This window comes from Anguilla rostrata, chromosome 14 (assembly GCF_018555375.3).
Source record: "Anguilla rostrata isolate EN2019 chromosome 14, ASM1855537v3, whole genome shotgun sequence".
Taxonomy (NCBI): domain Eukaryota; kingdom Metazoa; phylum Chordata; class Actinopteri; order Anguilliformes; family Anguillidae; genus Anguilla; species Anguilla rostrata.
Genome location: NC_057946.1, coordinates 41050216 through 41071121, shown reverse-complemented (window position 1 = coordinate 41071121; position 20906 = coordinate 41050216). Strand labels below are relative to the sequence as shown.

Sequence of the window (20906 nt, the reverse complement as noted above, 5' to 3'; positions counted from 1 at the left end):
GACATCAATAATAGTCCAATTTCACAACAGGTAATATGCTTTTTAAAGCTGTATTTAATTAACAATGACATATATCGATAGATAGACCTGGTCATGCTGAGGAATTGCTCCTCCTCCGATCCCACAGTGACCCCTCTGCACCAGTCCGACCACCACTTAATTTCTTTCTCCCTCCCTCTTGCTCCCCTCCCTCCCTCCCCTCCATCCACTCCTACTGTTATGGTCCACCGTAACCTCCGCTCCCTCTCTCCCTCCTCTCTCGCTTCTAGTGTCACTGCTTCACTCCCCCCTCTTGAATTCTTCTCCAACCTTCCCACTGACCCTGCATCCTCCGCTCTGTCTTCCTCGCTCTCCTCAGCACTTGACTCTCTCTGTCTTCTAGTCTCCAGGCCGGCACGCTCGTCCCCTCCCAGTCCGTGGATGTCTGACCCCCTCCGAACCAACCGGGCCAGCCTACGTGCAGCGGAGAGGAAGTGGAGGAAATCCATGGCTCAATCTGACCTGCCTACCAGTCTCTGCTAGCTACATTTTCTACTGCTGTAACCTCTGCTAAAATTAATTATTATCAAACAAAAATTCACAAATCTGCCTCTAACCCTCATCAACTGTTCTCCATTTTCTCTTCTCTCCTCAGCACTCCTCCTCCCCCACCTCAGTCCTACATCGCTGCAGATGACTTCGCGGTTTTCTTCGATGAGAAGATTGCAGACATCCACAGCTCCTTCACATCCACTGCCACCCTTCTCCACTCCCCCCTCTCTGTCCCCTCCCCTTGTTTCTCCACTTTCTCTCCCCTCACTGACTCTGATGTTTCCCAGCTCCTACTCTCCCACCGCCCTACCACCTGTGCTCTTGACCCTATCCCTTCCTCTCTCCTCCAGACTATCACACCTGACATCCTCCCGTTTGTCACCTCCCTTGTGAACTCCTCCTTGTCTTCTGGATGTTTCCCCTAATCCTTCAAGCTGGCCCACATCACCCCACTCCGTCATCCAGAACTACCGTCCTGTTTCCCTTCTCCATTTTTTATCCAAAACAAATGAACAAGCTGCTTCTAACCAACTCTCCTCTTTTCTCTTACTGAACAACCTCCTAGACCCCCACCAGTCCGGCTTCAGACCTGGCCACTCGACAGAGACCGCACTCCTCTCGGTCAGTGAGTCGCTTCACGCCGCACAAGCAGCCTTCCATTCATCTGTCCTGATCCTCCTAGACCTTTCTGCTGCCTTCGACACAGTCAACCACCCCATCCTCCTGTCCTCCCTGGCAGCTATGGGGATCTGTGGCACAGCACTTGACTGGATCGAGTCCTACCTCTCCGGTCGCTCCTTCCAAGTCGCCTGGGCTGGTGCAGTATCGGCACCTTGCCCCCTTGCCACAGGAGTTCCCCAGGGCTCAGTCCTTGGTCCCCTCCTATTCTCCCTGTACACCCAATCTCTTGGTCCTGTAATCTCTGCCCATGGTTTGTCCTATCATTGTTATGCCGATGACACCCAACTCTTTCTCTCCTTCCTCCCCTCTGGCACATAGGTCTCCACTCGCATCTCTGCCTGAGGGACATCCAGAGCTGGTTGGATAACCACCATCTTAAGCTGAACCCCCGGTAAGACAGAGATGATCTTCATCCCTGCTCCATCCTCTAACCCCCTTGACTTTTCCATTTCCCTAGGGGACACTGTGGTGTCATCATCACCCACCGCAAAAAACCTCGGACTGGTGATGGACAACAGACTGTCCCTCTCCCAGAACATCACGGCGGTGAGTCGAACGTGCAGGTTCTTCCTGTACAACATCCGCAGAATCCGCCCCTTTCTCACCACCTACGCAACCCAGCTCCTGGTTCAAGCGATGGTCCTGTCCCATCGCTTGAAGTGGTGGACTACTGCAACTCACTGCTGGCTGGTCTGCCAGCATCCGCCATCAAACCCCTGCAGCTTATCCAGAATGCTGCAGCGCGTCTGGTCTACAACCTCCCCAGACATTCCCATGTCACCCCCCTGCTCACTGACCTCCACTGGCTGCCTGTTATGGCTCACGTCAAATTTAAGACTTTGGTGCTTGCATACCAGGCACCTAAGGGGTCAGCACCAGGATACATCCAGAGGACCATCAGACCCTACACACCAGCCAGACCTCTCCGTTCTGCCACCTCTAGACGCTTGGCACCTCCCCCTCTTCGTGTCTGTACTTCCCGCTCGCGTCTGCTGTCTGTCCTGGCCCCTCGCTAGTGGAATGACCTCCCCGTGGCGGTCAGAACAGCAGAAAATCTGACTACCTTCAAACGCAGATTAAAGACTCATCTCTTCAGGCTGCACCTCTCCCCACCCCTCCCTAGCCTATAGTTTAGCTCAATGTACCTAGTTAGGCTAATGTGATCACGTTAGTTTTTATTTGGCAGGATTGTTTTTGTCTGATTCTGATTAGGCAAATGTCATTTCAGTGCTAGTTTGTACTTGGCAGGATTGTTTGTTTGTTTGCTGAACAGGTTACCCTACAGGGTTCGAGTCCTGATCTATGTGGTCACTTCTGGCACTACGATCTTTACTTCACTCTAGTGTGTTTCTTTTGCATCTCTGCACCTTGAACTTATGCACTTGTTGTACGTCGCTCTGGATAAGAGCGTCTGCTAAATGCCTGTAATGTAATATATGTTATTTAGCCATAACAGACTTTTATAACACTGAGGTAAACAAACAGTATAGTCAATAACCATAGGCAAAATGTATTTATAAATACAAAACATAGTAACTAATTCTTACTCTGAACTGCATAGTATGAAATGCATGAACCCTACTATCACCCCTATCTGAGGGACACTAAAGTCAATTATAAACTGACAAAATGCTTTCAAAATTAAAATTCAATTAAAAAAATTAAACAATTAAAAATAATTCCTCATCTTAATTATGAACTACTGTGTGCTATGAACTCCTAATGAAATAAAATACTACAAATTGTAAGGCTAACATGTTTTGTTGCTTTTTGTTTGTTAATACTTTTTCTCCCCTTTGTTGAAGCCCCATTTTACTTGTAGGCTTGATTTACATAAGGTTAGGTAAATTAAATAAACATCAAAAATCTTCCCTGGATGGAATACATCTTCAGCTATTATGCTCTTACTCAAACTTCCTCAAGTTCTATTTTGTGGAGACAAGCTCCTGCACATGAGCTGGGAGCAATCCAGAGTGATGGGGAGAAACAACATCCCCTGCTATACTGAAAGGTTTCTGAGACGAAACACTCATTGGGTTATGAAAACCGTATTTTGCCAACGATTTTCTTGAAATCGCAACTGAAACAATAAAAATGTTTGTATTTCTAAATTACGGTGATTTTGTTATACATGCAAAGGGAAAATGTACCGAGGCATATTACAGGAATACTGAGAAAAGTGCTAAAATATGCATGACAAAACACAAAATGGAAGAAGTAGTTAAAGATATACAAAGTGCAATATTCAAATTCTCTTCTGCTTGGAGTGTGCTACATAGCCTATGCCCATCGCTCTCCTCTTATCAATTCCACAGAGAACATGCAGCTCTGGTGGTTTGCTGGGACCAGGCAGGCACAAATGAGTTACATTCCATGCAGTTGTCAGGTAGCAGCTCCGTTCAGTTTAATCACAGACTCAGTTTCAGTGAAAACCTGAAAATATGTTGGTGGTTTTATCTCTGCGGAGTTCTAAGCCTATCATTTATAGGCTATATATCATCTATAACTGCAGCATCCAGAATTATTCATGCCCACCGTAATTGCTTTATCAACTTCATCATACGATTGCAGTGAATTAATTCTATGTAGAAAATTAGTTTCAATAGCGCTTGTTTGGGAAATTCGTATCAAAGCGCCGGTCACTCAGTTAAACATCCATCCATCCATTCTCTAAACTGCTTAATCCAGGTCAGGGTCACGGTGGCAAAGGGGCAAGCAGAGCAGCCCAAACGTCCCTCTCCACAGCAACTTCCGCTAACTCATCCCGGTGGATCCCCAGGCGATCCCAGGCCAGTTTTTGGATATAATCCCTCCAGCGTTTACCAGGTCTACCCCTTGGTCTCCTACCCGGTGGCCGAGCCCAGAACATCTCCAGAGGGAGATACCCAGGAGGCATCCTTATCAGATGCCCAAACCACCTCAACTGGCTCCTTTCAACGCGGAGGAGCAGCGGTTCTACTCTGAGGTCCTCCCGGATAGCTGAGCTCCTCACCCTATCAAGGAGAGTAAGCCCTGCCACCCTACGACCCCATTTCGACTGGTTGTATTTCCGATCTCACTCTTTCGGTCACTACCCATAGCTCATGACCATAGGTGAGAGCAGTGACGAAGATCGTGAATGCGATGATAAGGGCTGTGGCTCAACCACTCCTCTTAGAAGCAGGGGGGATATAGGTACTCTCGGGTCAGTCTGCACCATCCTTAAATAGTGACCACCTCTTTAAGAACGTGAAGCACATTTGATGATGACATCTGTGTGTGCAGCATTCTTAATCTTCATGACAAAGCACTGGTGTGAAGATTCCCTTCGTCCAACCAGGTGAATAAAAGTCAACAACAGCAATCGATTGCTCTCTCTTCCTGCCCTTTCACCCAGGGAGCCATTGTCCTTTGAGTGCCCACATACTGTGGAACTCCAATGGGCCTAACTTGAGTTCTCACAACTCTGTAGTACTACAAGGCTTGCACTGCGCCTAAGTTGACATGCGCTGCTGTCATGACTTATGTAAATGCACAGATAAAGTCGCTGTGCACAGTAACAAGGTTCTGCTCACCTATCTCACCTGCAGCAACTAAGCCTAATCTCACACATACAGTACAACTTTGTATGCAGTCTGTCTCTCTCTCTTCTTCTGCTAACTCCTTAACTATGATTCCACACCTGTAGTATAGTCGTTAGTGGCCGAATAATCAGCTCAGTTGCACATATCGCTAATGAGCTGAAGCCGCTTCCCTCTCCACCACTATCAGGGGCAAAAAAAGTTATTCAGTCCCACACACACATGCACGCAAACACAAACCCTCCAACCTTCCCGTATTTAGCACAGTTCTCCCCAGTTAGATTAGTTTGTGTATTCTCTGTGTACGTTTGTTAATAAATTATTTTATTAAACCTATGTCTGTTTTGATGTTGTGAACATGTTTAGAACATTAGAGTCAAAATAGTCTTCTTCAGGTAATCTGTTAAATGTTTGATTTCATTATATTTGATCATTAATATCTGTCATTTTAATTATAAATTAAGTTCCAAATTCATGGTTGGATATTCTATATAACTAATTTTATAAGACAGATTTCTAATTGTGCAGTTATATTGCTACGACTTACAAGTATATTTCTTACATAAGTGGTGCCCCGTGTAAGCCTACAGAGGTATTTCATATATATATATATATATATATATATATATATATATATATACATATATATATTACATTACATTACAGGCATTTAGCAGACGCTCTTATCCAGAGTGACTTACACAACTTTCTACATAGCATTTACATTGCATCCATTTATACAGCTGGATATATACTGAAGCAGTGCAGGTTAAGTACCTTGCTCAAGGGTACAACGGCAGTGTCCTTACCCGGGAATCGAACCTACGACCTTTCGGTTACAAGCCCAGTTCCTTACCCACTGTGCTACACTCCGTCCTTACATATATATATACACACAGGAAATACATATATATAACACACTATATGGCAAAAGTATGTGGACACCTGACATCCAACATCTCATCCAAAATTATACAGGCATAATTGCATAGTTGGTCCACCCTTTGGTCATATAACAACCTCCACTCTTCTGAGAGGGCTTTATACTAGATGTTGGAGCATTGCTGCAGGGATTTGCTTCCATTCAGCCAAAAGAGCATTAGTGAGGTCAAGCACTGATTGGGTGATTAGGCCTGGTTGGCTTTCCAATATATTTATACATCATTTCTGATATATATACACTGAAACCGATATATGTATATCATTCGGAACAGGCATATATTTGGGCATCCCATTGGGTCTTTATTAAGACATAATCAGTGAAATCCAAATTAATTTTTAATTGGATTGAGACTGAAAATTATATTATTATATTCTGTAAGAATTTTGATGTGAATATAACAAGTGAGACACTGAAATGTCGCTAGCTCTCCGATTTTAATACAGGTACATATTTGGTCCGCTTCTTATGGGTCTTCCTGGGGTTTGCCCGGGTTTGTTAATGTGAGCTGTGCTGTTTCTGAACGAAATTCACTTTTAATTTCAGCTGAAATGATGTATAAATATTGTTTTCAATGTATATATATCAGAAATTATGTATATATATATATATCTGTTTTGATGTATAAATATCAAATATGATGTATATTTATCGTTTTAAATGTATAAATATCAAAAAACAATGTATATATATATATCGGTTTTGATGTATATATATCAAGAAATGATGTATATATATCACAGTTCAATGTATATATATCAAGAAAGATGTATATATATCAGTTTCAATGTATATATATCAAAAATGATGTATATATTTCAGACTTCATTAAATATTTCCTGTTTGGCCCCTCATATATATATATATATATATATATATATATATATATATACACATATATATGTAGAGAGAGAGATACTGTACACACACACATACAGACACACATATATGTATATAAATACTATATGACCAAAAGTATCTGGACACCCCTTGGTCTTGGGCTGTTCTGACGTAGTACTTGCCACTGTAAAGTGGCAATTCTAAAAAAAACCTCAACCATTTTGTATACGGTCTTTATTAGACTGTATGTATTTTATGAAATGCATTTGCAGCGTGATAAACCATAGTGACAGTTATGAAATACATCTGGAGTGCTAAGAAAATGACTGCTGGCATGCGGCCTATCAACTTTCTTTTCTTTTTGTAATCACACAGTAGTGATACAGTAGTGATCCTCTAAACTTAAGAGGCCAAATGAAAATGCTTCTGCAAAAACATCACTGCTAACTTTTGGGTGCAGATATGACAGCCAATCAGATGCATGGTCATGCAACTTCCATGTGATTGACAAAAGCATATCAGATGACCACATCCTATTTTTCCCTGGAAGCATCAGGTATGAACAAAGAATAAAAGATAAAAAGAAAATCAATACACCCCAAGGCGGTGACGACTAACTGCGCTCAAAAATATTAATCAATTATGAACATGGATTATTGCCCAGCCCCAAATACATTTTTGTTGTACCCAAGTACTTTGTACATAATGCAAGTAAAGTTCTCTACAGAAAAGTTAAGTCCAGACTTGATGCAGTGTTGTATAATATTTAGTCTGTAGGTAATTGTCAAGCAGTTCATTTTATCAGTCAATTATACATACCTGTGTGGAAACCTTGTAGGCCAAATAAGCATGCATGCCATCACCTTAAAAAATAAACAACAGTCAACATACAGGAAGGTGACTTTGAGCCAGTACGCATTGTGCTGGAGAATTATCTGACTGCTTTACCCTACTACTGACTGCCACAATCAGCTAATGACATCCCAAAATGTAACTCTGTAGGACCCAACTTGCACTTGTGGTGACAGCCTCTATTGACCAAGTCATTCTCTTGGGCCAGCCTCCACCCATGGTGACAGCCTTTACTGACTGTCTGCGGCCTAGCCTGTGGTGAGGTGAGAGACTTCACTCCCTGACCAACTCAATAAGTTTCAGGCTGTACTAACAGCAAAAGCCTTTACTGAATCAGCTACTCTATAGGGTGCAGCCTACCCTTGTGGCGAGCACCGTAGCTAACTAATCCTCTCTGCAGGTCCCAGCTTGGGCTTGTGGTGAGAACCTTTACTGACTGGGCCACACTATAGCGCCCATCTGCTCGATACTACAGAGCAAAGACTAAAAGAAGAAAAACATATAATTGAAAGGGGAGGGGTTCAAACTGAGAAGAACAATGCAGTGAGACTACATGGCAGAGAGAGCAGAGCTGCTTACCCACTTTCTCAGGGCTGCTGACAGAGATGTTGAGCTCAAATGCATCCCTGCTCTCCTCCTCCTTGAGAGACGAAACCGAACATGAGAACCAGGAACATTTTCTGCCTTCACTTTTTCAAGTCTGTAACTTAACACATTTAGGTAAATTAATGATATATTTATACTACTGCAGTAAATATGCAGTACCTCTTTTGGGGTTGTAGATTGTGTTTCTGCCGCTGTGGGTGTGGCAGAGTTGGGGCCTGACATAAGTGACGGCATGGTGGTTTCCTCCTCCTTCCTGCCATCGTGCATGCTGTCCAGGGACAGTTCCACAGTGGCCTCTGTGCCAGAGACAGAGCACATTGTCAAAGATAATCACCAATCACAGCTCAGTGTCAGAGAGGATCATCCATCAGAGCAAAGTGTGTCAGTTCAACGCATGAAAGATGAATGTGGACATGGTTAACGTGGGCAAGACCCGTTTTCCATTCCTGGGTTTTTGACAATTTCACACAAAGAAGCAGACCATGATGTCAAATTTAAAAGACTTTGCATTTAAAACACTGCATCTGCAGCAAGATCCCAGAATTGTCTCTACAAATACTGTCACAGCCAAGCTCACTGGTTGATCCAACAGAGGAAAGTTCAGCGCTGCATCATGCCTCCTTCATTCCCCATTATGACAAAAAGTGGCCTCCTGATATTGTCAGCCCTTCAAAGCCATAAACAGCAGAAACAGAGCGGTGGCTAAATAGAGTGTTATACCAAGGCAGAACAACATTTCCTGACAAACCATGGTTTGAAAGGTTCTTACTGAAGAATGAGGATGATACCTGCATATATATCCTGCACTTCTTCCTCTGTCTGCATGCTGAGGCCCTTGGAGATGATGCTCGGCATGCTGTTGGTGACAACCCCTTCTTCACTGAATATATCAACTGGTGTTTCACTGAGTATATCAGCCAGTGGTTCATTGAAAATATTAGCTGATGGCCCAATGGGTGTTTCTCTGAGGATACTAAGCATGGGGTCAGCGGATGTCACTGCAGGAGGCTGAGATTGTTTGGGAATATGCTCAATGATATCAGCCAGCGGGTCAATGAAGACATCAGCAGGTGCTCCACTGGGGATATCAGCTAGTGGTGAACTAGAGATATCAGTGAGTGTTTCACTAGAGGTATCAGCCAATGGTTCACTACAGATATCAGTTAATGGTTCAACAGATATATCAGCCAGTGGTTCACTGGAGATATCAGCTAATACTCTGCTTGAGATATCTACTTGTGATTCATTAAAGATAACAGCCAATGGTTCATAAGAGATTTCAGCTGGTGGTGCACTAAATATATCAACAACGACTGGTGGTTCATTAGCAGTATCATCCAATAATTCACTGGGGATATTGACTGGTGCTTCACTACAGATATCAGCTAGTAGTTCATTGGAGATTTCCTCTGGTTGTTTACTGGAGATATCACCTGGTGGCTCGCTAAAGATATCAGGAATTGGCTCGCTAGAGATATCAACTGTTGGCTCACTAGAGATATCAGCTGGTGGTTCACTTGGACTACTAGCTGGCGAGCCACGAGAGATTTCAGCAAGTACTTCATTAGAGGCATTAGCTGGTGGTTCACTAGCGATATCTGGCAGTTCAGCTAAGATATCAGTTAATGGTTCACTGCTCATATAAATTGGTGGCTCACTCAAAATGTCAGATACTGATTCACTTGAAATATCAGCAAGTGGTTCGCCAGAAATATTAGCCAATGGTTTACAAGAAATATCAGCAAGTGGTTCACTAGAGATAGCAGCCAGTGGATCACTGGATGCATCAGCTAATGGTTCACTGGAGATATCAACTGGTAGTTCACTTGAAATAGCAGGAGGTGGTTCACTAGAGATATCAGCAGGTGGTTCGGTAGAGATCTCAGCAGGTGGTTTACTAGTGATCTCAGCCAGTGGTTCACTAGAGATCTCAGCCAGTGGTTCCCTAGAGATATCAGCCAGTGGTTCACTAGAGATATCAGCCAGTGGTTCACTAGAGATATCAACTGGTGGTTCACTGAAGATGTCAACTGTTGGCTCAAAGGAGATACCAGCTGATGGCTCACTAGAGATATCAGCAGGTGGTTCACTAGAGATCTCAGCCACTGGTTCACTAGAGATATCAGCCAGTGGTTCATTTAAGGTATCAGCCAATGGTTCACTGAAGATGTCAACTGGTGGTTCACTGAAGAAATCAGCCAGTGGTTCACCAGAGATATCAACCAGCGGTTCACTGAAGATATCAGCAGGTGGTTCACCAGAGATATCAGCCAGCGGTTCACTTAAGGTATCAGCTAATGGTTCACTAGAGCTGTCAACTGGTGGTTCACTTAAGAAATCAGCCAGTGGTGCAGTGGAGATATTAGCCGAAGATTCACTGAAGATATCAACTGGCAGCTCACTATCAGCTGGTGGCTCAGTAGAGATATCAGCCAGTGGTTTACTGGAGATACCCACCAGTGGTTCACAAAAATTATCAGCCAATAGTTTGTTGGGCAAATCAGCTAAGGTTTTGCTGGAGACATCAGCAGCAGCATCACTGGAGACATCAGCAGGATCACTGGAGACATCAGCAGCAGCATCACTGGAGACATCAGCAGCAGCATCACTGGAGACATCAGCAGCAGCATCACTGGAGACATCACTTGGCTGAAGAGGCTTTGTCTGGGTTTCCAATGGCTTGCTCTGGAAAAAGAATACATTTTTAATGAGTGTGCATGAAAATGAGCACACGCACATACACACACACACACCCTACAGACACTGCATATTGTTATGACTCAAGCAATAGACAACACAACAAGTTCTATTTTGTTCTATATTGTGAATGTACAATGCAAAACCAGTGAAGAAAAGATGGTGAAGGAAAAAACCTGCGGGCCGTCTAACAGCCCGACCTGGTGCAGAATTACCATGTATAGGTTAAAAGCAGGTCAGGCAGAAAACAGACCACAGCTAGGCTACTCTTCATCTAAAAGAAAGCACAGTTCTAAACCTCACTACTGGGGCAAAGTAAAAGGAGTGAGTCTTCCAGCAAACTTCTTCCTGCGTACGTAACAATATACATACACACACACACACTACAGACAGTGCATACACACACACACACACACTAGAGACAGTGCATACACATACATACACACACACACACACACGTTGACAGACACATTCACACACATACATACACACACCCACACACACTCTACAGACACACCACACTCACACAGAGACACACACAAAATGCATAAACACACACTGCATACACACACGCACATGTATATGCATGCTTGTACACACACACACTGCATACACACATGTACACGCACACAAACACACACTACAGACACACACACTGCATACACACACACATGTATAAGCATGCTTGTACACACAGAAGGACAGACACATTCACACACAGGCAATTTGTCTTGCCTCTGTTTCAGCTGTTCTTGACAACGGGTTTAGGAAAATTCAGCTCTGTTTTTGTAATCCATCCATCCACTATCTATACCGACTTATTCCGGGTCAGGGTCACGGGGGGTGCTGTAGCCTATCCTAGCATGCATTGGGCTAGAGGCCGGAATACACCCTGAACAGGTTGCCAATCTATCACAGGGCACACACACCACTCACTCACACACTCATACCTATGAGCAATTTAGAGCCTCCAATTAGCCTACCTGCTTGTCTTTGGACTGTGGTAGGAAACTGAAATACATGAAGGAAACCCACACGGACACAAGGAGAATATGCAAACTCCACACAGAAAGGCCCATGCACATAACTCAGCACCTAACATGCTGAATAAAAAAGGCTGGGTCCAGAGAATGACAACACTGAATGAAACAAAACACGAAATCATTTTCTTACATACATATTTCATTCACAATCCTCAAAACCCACAACTCCCACTTCTCAAGCCTTTGCATAGGCTCAATAATGCACAAATCTGCCATCTACTGGTGTAACTGAATAGATAGTTTGACAAAGCAACCCTACTCAATTCCAGGTCCTGTGGGCTGCAGTGTCTGTAGTATTTTCTCCAGCCATACACTACAGCACCTGATTTCCCAAATTATTTTACCACCTTGGTTCACTGATGGCTGTTGAGCTGAAAACTGTAGAACTTCCCCAATTGGAATTGATCAATTTCAATCATTTCTCTTGATTAACAATACATTTACAAAGATACTGATACATACGAGGTCATTTCCCATGTGTGTTTTGCATTTGAGTTACAGCTGAACTTTGAGCTGTTTGCTCAGTAGGCCTACTTTTTTTTTTACCAACATCATCACTTTTCCCCATTAATTACTAGAACTATTGAAACTATATGAAACTCTTTGAAAATATATTAGTTATATTGCTCTGATTCCTCAACATTGTGGATTATCTTTCCATTATTGATTCAACCACATCCAAAAACCTGAAAAAATGATCGTTAATGATTGGTGACTCAATAGTCATGTGAGAGTTTTTAAACCAGTGAATATAGTAAATTGTATTCCTGGTGCTAGAGCGACCAACATCAAGGCAAATCTGGAAGTGCTGACAAAGAGTGAATGTAAATTTTCCCAAATTGTTATTCACGTCGGCACTAACGACTTCTGTATGAGGCAATCAGAGGTCACGAAGAGTCATTTTAAGTCTGTGTGCTTGACGGCAAAGACGATGTCTTTGGTCGTCTTGATGCATTATATCTCACTGAAACATGGCTGAAAGCAGATGAGAACTTCTCTTTAAATGTGTCCTCTCTGTCTGATTTTATATCAAATCCCCGTCGAAAAGGGGGTGGTTTTGCTACTATTTATAATTACCTTATTCACTCTATTCCAAGACCAGATAAAAAATTGATTCCTTTAAAGTACTAGTCATGAACCTTTCTCAGCGTGATGATGGTAAGAACTGCCTTTTTCTCAGCCTGTTGCCCCGGTGACAGTCTATAGACCTCCTGGCCCATACTCTGGCTTTATTCATGATTTTGCAGAATTTCTTTCTCACTTAGCCATAGGGCATGACAAAGTGGCGATGTTAGGTGATATTAACTTACACTATGAAAATGCAGATGACCCTCTTACATTCATGAACCCCTGCACACCTCTGCATTCATGAATATCTTAGAATCAACTGGCTTTACTCAAAACGTTGTTGGTCTTACACATTATTTTCGTCATGCCTTAGACCTGGACTTATGTTTTTGGCTACTGATGTCGTAATTCACCCACATAATCCTATTCTGTCTGACCACTTTCTTATAGCACTGCATCTACAATTGGCTCACCCCATAACATCTGAACCTAGAACAGGTCACACTATAATTACTACCACTGCTACAAAATTTTATACAGTACTGGACTACTTTGATTTTTGTTTCAGCTTCCTCCCTGTCTATCGGTGATCCAGCAGAGGGATCGGCTATTGCGCTACATAAAACCCTTGATGTAGTTACTCCCTTAAAAAGCAAATAAGTTACTGATAATAGACTTGCCCCTTGGTACACTGACCATATGCAGGCTATTAAACAGTCAAGTGGCATTCCACTAAACTGCAGGTATATCACCTGACCTGGAAAGGGAGTCTTGGTGCCTATAAGCATTCTCTCTCTAATCCAAGGTCTAATTCATTTTCAAATCTTATACAAGAAAATCTGTTGCATTCAATTCAAAACAGTTGCTGATCTAACTAATAATCACACAGCTACTAAACTTCAACTAAACTCCAGCTTCTTGTATCAGTAATACTTTCATGATTTTCTTTTGCAGAAAAATGGTAGGAATTAGAGAAAATATATCTGCATCCACACTAGTCAGCAGGAAGGACTGCCCGTTCTTGGCAAACCAAGTCTTCATATAATTAACTCTTCACTGTAATCTGGGTATGTTCCCATAGCCATTAAGATGGAAGAAATTAAGCCACTGCTCAATAATTCAATTTGATTCCTACACACCTAGCTAACTATAGACCCATTTCAAACCTCCCATTTATATAAAAAAGTCCTTGAGAAATGTGTAGCACAACAGCACTATTCTTTCTTAAATGATAACAATGTGTATGAGAGGTTTCGGTCTGGTTTTAGAATAAGAATCAGAATCGGAATAGGTTTTTATTGGCCCAGTATATTTGAACATACAAGGAATTTTTCTCGGTATTATTGCTCACAGACACATCTAAGATAAAAATAAACATAATACAATAGATATAAATTGAATTTAAAGAGTAGGAATAAAATATAAGTATAAAATATATCAACAAGTTTATATGTATATATGAATCCATAGTGCGTGAAATAAATATGTCTCTGTGAATGTAACAGTTCAGCTGTTCATAAGAGCCACAGCACCTGGGAAAAAGCTTTTGTGTCTTGTTGTCTTGGTTATGATTGACCGAAGCTGCTTCCCGGATGGCAGGGCTTGAAGGATGTGGTGGCCAGGGTGTGATGGGTCGGCGATGACCTTGACTGCGCGTTTCCTGGAACTTGTGTGATAGAGGTCCTGGATGGATGGCAGGTTGCAGCCAATGATCCTCTCCGCTGACTGGGTGATGCGTTGCAGTCTGGTTCTGTCACGTGCGGTGGACGACCCGAGCCAGACTGTGATTGCGGAGGTGAGGATGGATTCGATAATGGCCGTGTAGAATTGGACCATCATAGCCTGCGGCAGGTTTAATCTTTTCAGTTGTCGCAGGAAGTACATCCTCTGTTGGGCCTTTTTGGGAATTAAGTTGATGTTCACCTCCCACTTGAGGTCCCGAGAGATGGTGGTACCCAGGAACTTGAATGACTCAACAGTGGTGACTTTTAGGAAGCATCATAGCCCGGAGACAGCCCTTGTCCGAGCATTGAACAATTTGTTTCTCTCCCTTGATTGTGGATGTGTCCTGCTTGACCTAAGTGCTGCCTTTGACACCACCACCATATTCTCCTCCGTAGACTAGAAAAATCAGTTGGTGTCACTGTGGCATAAATCGTATCTCACTGACAAATCTCAATATATTAGGGTAAACAATAAATCTTCTGAGTATTCCAGAGTAAACTTGGGTGTACCTCGAGGATCTGTGTTGGGTCCTTTGCTCAATTCTCTGTACATGCTCCCCCTTGGGGACATCATAAGCAGACATGGTGTTAACTATCACTGCTATGCAGTTGAGATGCAACTTTATATAAATAAATGTTTATCCGCTAGCCAAGTTAGAGGCCTGTCTTAAAGATGTAAAGGCTTAAATGATCCAAAATTTCCTCATCAAAAATATGTTATCAATATACAAAAATGCCTCACAAATGTAACAAAAGTTACTCACACATCTTGCCTCACAGAAATGAAAGGAGCTGTATTCCAAAGCAATGCTACCCAATGTTTCCTAAATTGTTTCAAGTCACTTTGAATGAATGACTTATAGACAGTGCTTTTTAAGTGTGAGTAACACGGAATTTTTGTACGTTGAAAACATGTTTTGTGGAAAGAGTGATTTGGGCATTGTTCCACAATTCCATTGTTGTACCTTTATACAATTTTACAAATAATTTTTTTTTCAAGTGTCACTATTGTCACAGCCCTTTGACTTGCTTTAAGCCTGGCTGATGGACCAGTTTTTCGGACCCAGGCGTCCACCAGGTGTCTCTCACCAAACTTTGAAGGATGATTTCTCAAAACCTTCTCTCAGACACACATATTTTAACATGCTATATCTCCAAAACAGATATGTAAGTCCCAACATGTTAAACTTAATTTTGTAGCTTTGATGTTATTGTTTCACAACAAATGAAAAAAAAAAAAATTTCAATGGTCCTCTCTCCACCACGTTCAACCAGTTTGTATGTTCTTCCTTGAATCCTCACAGTGACTGACAGTTATCAAAGCGCAGAGAATGTCATTGGTTAAAAACTCCATCCTGTATATACATTTGCATATTCTTGCCTCAATCCATTCTTTAAAATGCATCAATGTAACTTTGACTAAAATTATTCAGAAGTCATTTTCATGATGATGGATTAGGCTGCCTATCATCAATACAAGTAATTTTTCATACCACACAGAAATGAATGGAAACCAATGGCTGCCTGGAAGGTAGGAAATCTGAACCATCTAAAATGCTGTTGTATGGTTTGCAAATTGGTTTGCAGCAATGTAATGTAGTGTTGTTCCAAATTGAACAAAAAAATCTCTTTGGATGATTCACTGAACTCAGTACCCAGTAAACTGGTCAATGGTATGTACCGAAAATAAATTCTGGCTCCTGGACTGATTCAGTTCACTAAATGAGCTGAACTCCCTTCCCCTCATTGACCCTATTGGGCTGCACACAGCCCTGAGTAGCTCACGTTTCCCCTGTGCTCTGTACTAATATGCTCTGCACATAATGACAAGACATTTTGCTAAATTATCAAAGTGTAAGCATCCGGCATAATTGCAATCACTATACAAACAGGGTTTTTCATATTTGCACTTTAAGCATTGTAAATACTATGTATGTAATTAAATCCTTCATACAAAATCAGTCATGTAGATTATGCTGGAGTACCAGCAGAACATGTGATAAAGCTGATAGAATTTCAATAAATCATAGTACAATGAAATGCTAATTACTCAAGTTAACTCATTAACTCAAGCAGTGCTAAGCTACTTAGTTTGTTAACATTTTCCTTTTCATGCGTGTGCGACTAATAATTCTCAAAGAAACCATTTTCAAATTACTGTTTACTGTTCAGTAAAAGGAAAGTATTTGTATTTTTGTAATGCAGTGGCATAAAGTTTGAACACAACTCACATGGGAAATCTGCTGTGGAAAGGCTGCAGGAAACTACACACTGCTGCGCATGACATTTCTGCTATAGATATTTCTGCTCATATATTTGGACTATACTAAACATCAAATTTTTAAAGGCTGATGTGGGTGCATGTTTTTTTGTTTTTTTTTTAGTCCAACACTGAGACACCTGATTCTACCTTTTTTCATGCATTCATTTTTTTTTTTTGTAATTTTCCTTTATTTAAACTCAAAGACACATTGAGACCAGAAACCCCTTTTAGAAGTGTGCCAAATGCACAAAAATCGGACAAAAATATCATTAAAATTGGCGTTTATCATCTTAGGAATATTGCAAATGTACAGGCGTTTCTCCCCTAGGCAGACGCTGAGAGACTAACTAGCTTTCATCACTAGCAGGCTTCATTACTGAAATGCTGTCCTTTCTGGTCTACCTGAGATAAACTGCAGATCATTCAAAATGTAGCATCACGTGTACTGACCTAGACCAGGAGAGCACACTTCACACCTGTTCTAAAGGCCCTTCACTGGTTGCCTGTTGGTTTTAGAATAGATTTGAAGATTCTCTTATCGGTTTTCAAATCACTCAAAGGACTAGTGCCCGAATACATTGCACATACTTTTAAAATGTGCTCCCTTTAGATTCCTCTGGTCCTCTGGCAGTGGCCTTTTAGCTGTTCCACAGGCTAGGACAAAGACCGACAGAACAGGGAGGCAGCTTTTAGTGTCAGCGGCCCTCGCCTATGGGACGGCCTGCCAAAGGACCTGAGGGCTTTAGAATCTAGCACCATTTTTAGAGGACAGCACGTATTGCCATCTTGCACAAAAGAAACTATATAAATAAATCGGGATTTGATTAGATAAACAAGTAATACAAAATAAAATTAATATTTCTAATTTTAAAACTAAACATAGTTATCTAAAATAGTAACTAAAAGGCTAAGTAAAATAGTTTAAATTACCAAAAGCATTTTAAAATATTCACTTAAAACACTCACAATTTAGACAATTAATGTCCTGATTGAAGACCACGATTAGTTAATGAGTTGAATCAGTTGTCATTGTGCTGGAGTACAACAAAAACATGCGCCTACATACGCCCATTTCGGAAAAAATAGGGCACCCGTTACAGAAACACTATGAATCTTGAATAGCCTATAACATATACTTTACGACTGAAGGACTAATTGGAAATATGCACACATGCAAATATCCTTTCTTTGCTGTTATTCCTTCAGGAAAGCAGACACCTCGTAGTCTAAGGAAAAGTAAAGGTATAGCCAAAATAACAGAAGTTTACTGCAAACTGGTCGACATAAAACGTAATACAATGAAATAGCCGAGTCTGTATTTTCTGTTTCAGATATAGACGCACTTCCAGCGTCAACTGTTCTAGTAACTTTTCGCTGCCATATCCGTGCAACATATTACATAAATGTTCCCTTACTACCGGGAACATTTGCTACTGCTGCCCTGCCCCCCTGCCCACGCACTCACACACACAAAGTTATGTACAGTTCGAAGACATTTGAAGCTATTTGTACAAACATTGGCACGTTTTACGGTCTCGTTGCAAAAAACAAGCGGAGCTCACTGTGGAAATTTACACAAAACCATGTATTATATTTGTTTGTAAAGGCACGCCTGGAGTGTTTAACTTTTGTTGGAAGCGCTTGCTAATTGTTACCTAGATATACCTATATCATGAATGGGCGTGCAATAGGGTTGCGTACTCACAGTGCTGAAGATACAACCTTCACTACTGTCTCCGTCGACAATCTCAGCGTCAAACTCACAATCCTCAGCTTCAGGGAACCGAGGGGAACTTCGCTCTGCCCTGGCCGCCATCTTCACTCAAAGCAAGCAGCATAAACTTTACTAGTGGTACGAGACCCCACAACCTCAAGAAAAAATGAGAGGAAAAAATGACACCTGCTGGAGTCTTCTTTGTTTCGTTTACGGTGGTTGACATCCAATTTCAGGAGTTTTACTGCCATCTACTGTTTATATTTACACAAATGTATCCCTATATTGTCTGAAATATATATATATTTTCTGAAATTGTCCATAATAATAGTAATTAATAATAACATGCTCTGTTATTAATTTATTTCAGTACCCGATTTATTTTCTGAACTCCTACTCCTTTTAGCTCTAACACCATACTTTCCTCTCTCCCTCTATCTCTGATAATGGCCTATATCTTACCGGCTTCAAGCCCGCTGTTATCAAGGTAAACGAAGTCAAGCTAGCCGCCAAGTGATTTTAAATGCGCCTATACCATGGACATCATGATAATACGTTTTTTTTCACGTAACGGATGTGTAATTTCAAAATAAAAATATTTTAACATTGTGTTCGTTTTCTCAATTGTTTAGAGACTTTCCCTGAAACTATAGCACATTTCACTATGCTTCTGAATGTGCAGACAGTAACCTGTTGTTTGAATGTACTGGCAGATATTACAAAACAGATATTAAAAGTACATTGAGATGGTTTTTGTCATTTTTCTAAGTACCGCAATGTAGGGAATAGACAAGGTAAAATAAAAGAAACATGCAGAAAAATAAGAAAAAGAAAAACTACAATACTAGGAGTAAACAAAAATATGGAACAGTAAAACAATTAAACGTGAATAATTAATGTAGTGTGTTTAATTGATAATTGAAGTTTATCGTTTACACGGGAGATTTACTTAAAAATCAATGGGTTAAAAAAATGAGTTAATAGAAGATCTAATTCACACTGCAATGAACAGGATACTCTCTATTTTCACAAACAATTTAAACTTCAGCTACATAGTACACTGTTTTATGGTACCACTCAAAGTATCATGGTATTCTTCTGTGGAATTTCATCATTATAGCACATTAGGTCACAAAGTGTGTCTCATAAATTATTTACTGTATATAGCATAGATAATGCCATCATTAACATGGTACAATGCCTTCTAAAATCATACATAACAAATGTAATGCTTCATAAAGGGTGACTTCATCCATTTTTTAAACTAAATATTATGCCAAATGTGACAACAACATGTGACCAACAATGTCAGCTGGCTAATGGCAAACGTTTATGTGGTAGAAAATTTTCTTGGTCACTTGTTTTTTCCATTTAAATATGCTTGGCTATTGAGAATGTAATAATATCTTGCTGACTCTCACACAAGTTGGAATGTCTCTTCCGCTCCCTGCGTGGTGTGAAAGAGGAAAAAGGAAATGGAAAGTACTGGAGCCTTAACTGTAACATTGCACACAAAGACTGTCTCGCTCGTGTATATAAGCTTTGCTGAATCTCAAGTTAGTTGAGATGCTGTCCATGCTCCTTTGAACAGGTGTTAGAGCTATTTCTCCTATTTGATCATATATAATAAATAGTTGTTCTGTGTGATGTTCTGAGGTACAGTCTCTCTTCCTTTAGTATTTGTGAGATTTCCACGACAGTTAAAATAGGTTACTTCAGACATGCTCATGTAGAATGGTAGGTCTGACGTAACTCAAGATGTCACTTGATGTCATGAAACAATTCTAATCAACAGCAGGGAATTTTGTCCCCTTGACTCCTATAACAATGGCAGTAAATATTAATTGTATTAAAACAGTGCCACACAGCTGGCACAAAGGATGCATGACACTGCACCATACATTAATATGCTTCTAAAAGGAATAGCTAATATTTCATAACGGAATGTCACACACGGAAAGTTACACAGTGTTTGGGTCAAAGCCATATTTTTCATTGATTTGGCTTGATTTGAAGTGCACATTCTCAGCTTTTATTTAAGCGTATGACATCATTTAAAAAAAAAAAAAATAGTCTCCTATTTCAGGACATCATATTTGGGACAAATGGCTTCATAGGTGTTTCTGATTAGTCAGGTGTGTTCAATTGCTTCCATAGTTCTAGTTTTGATTCTATCCTCCTGACTGCCTGGAGTCTTTTATTGACATTTGAGGACCAAAGTTGCACCAATGAAGCCATTATGATGCTGAGAAATAAGAAGAAAAAAAGTCAAAGACGTAGACCAAGTGACATGATCCCTCACTTTGATTTAGATTGTTTCGTGACATCAAGTGACATCATTCATTTTGTCAGAGTTAGCCTAGCATTCTACATAAGCATGTTTGAAG

General features: G+C 41.0%; 1 protein-coding gene across 1 annotated transcript in view; it reads right to left on the bottom strand.

Moving 5' to 3' along the window:
- The window catches only part of LOC135238842 (serine-aspartate repeat-containing protein I-like), a 63977-nt gene extending 45247 nt beyond the window's left edge, over positions 1-18730 (bottom strand). The window contains exons 1-5 of the mRNA XM_064306949.1: positions 18511-18730; positions 8799-10695; positions 8170-8306; positions 7984-8044; positions 7372-7415 (exon numbers count right to left, since the gene is read on the bottom strand). Coding sequence (XP_064163019.1) covers positions 7372-7415; positions 7984-8044; positions 8170-8306; positions 8799-10695; positions 18511-18621 — 2250 coding nt within the window. The 5' untranslated portion in view covers positions 18622-18730. The remainder of the gene's footprint in view (positions 1-7371; positions 7416-7983; positions 8045-8169; positions 8307-8798; positions 10696-18510) is intronic.
- Between the last annotated feature and the right edge of the window lie 2176 nt (positions 18731-20906).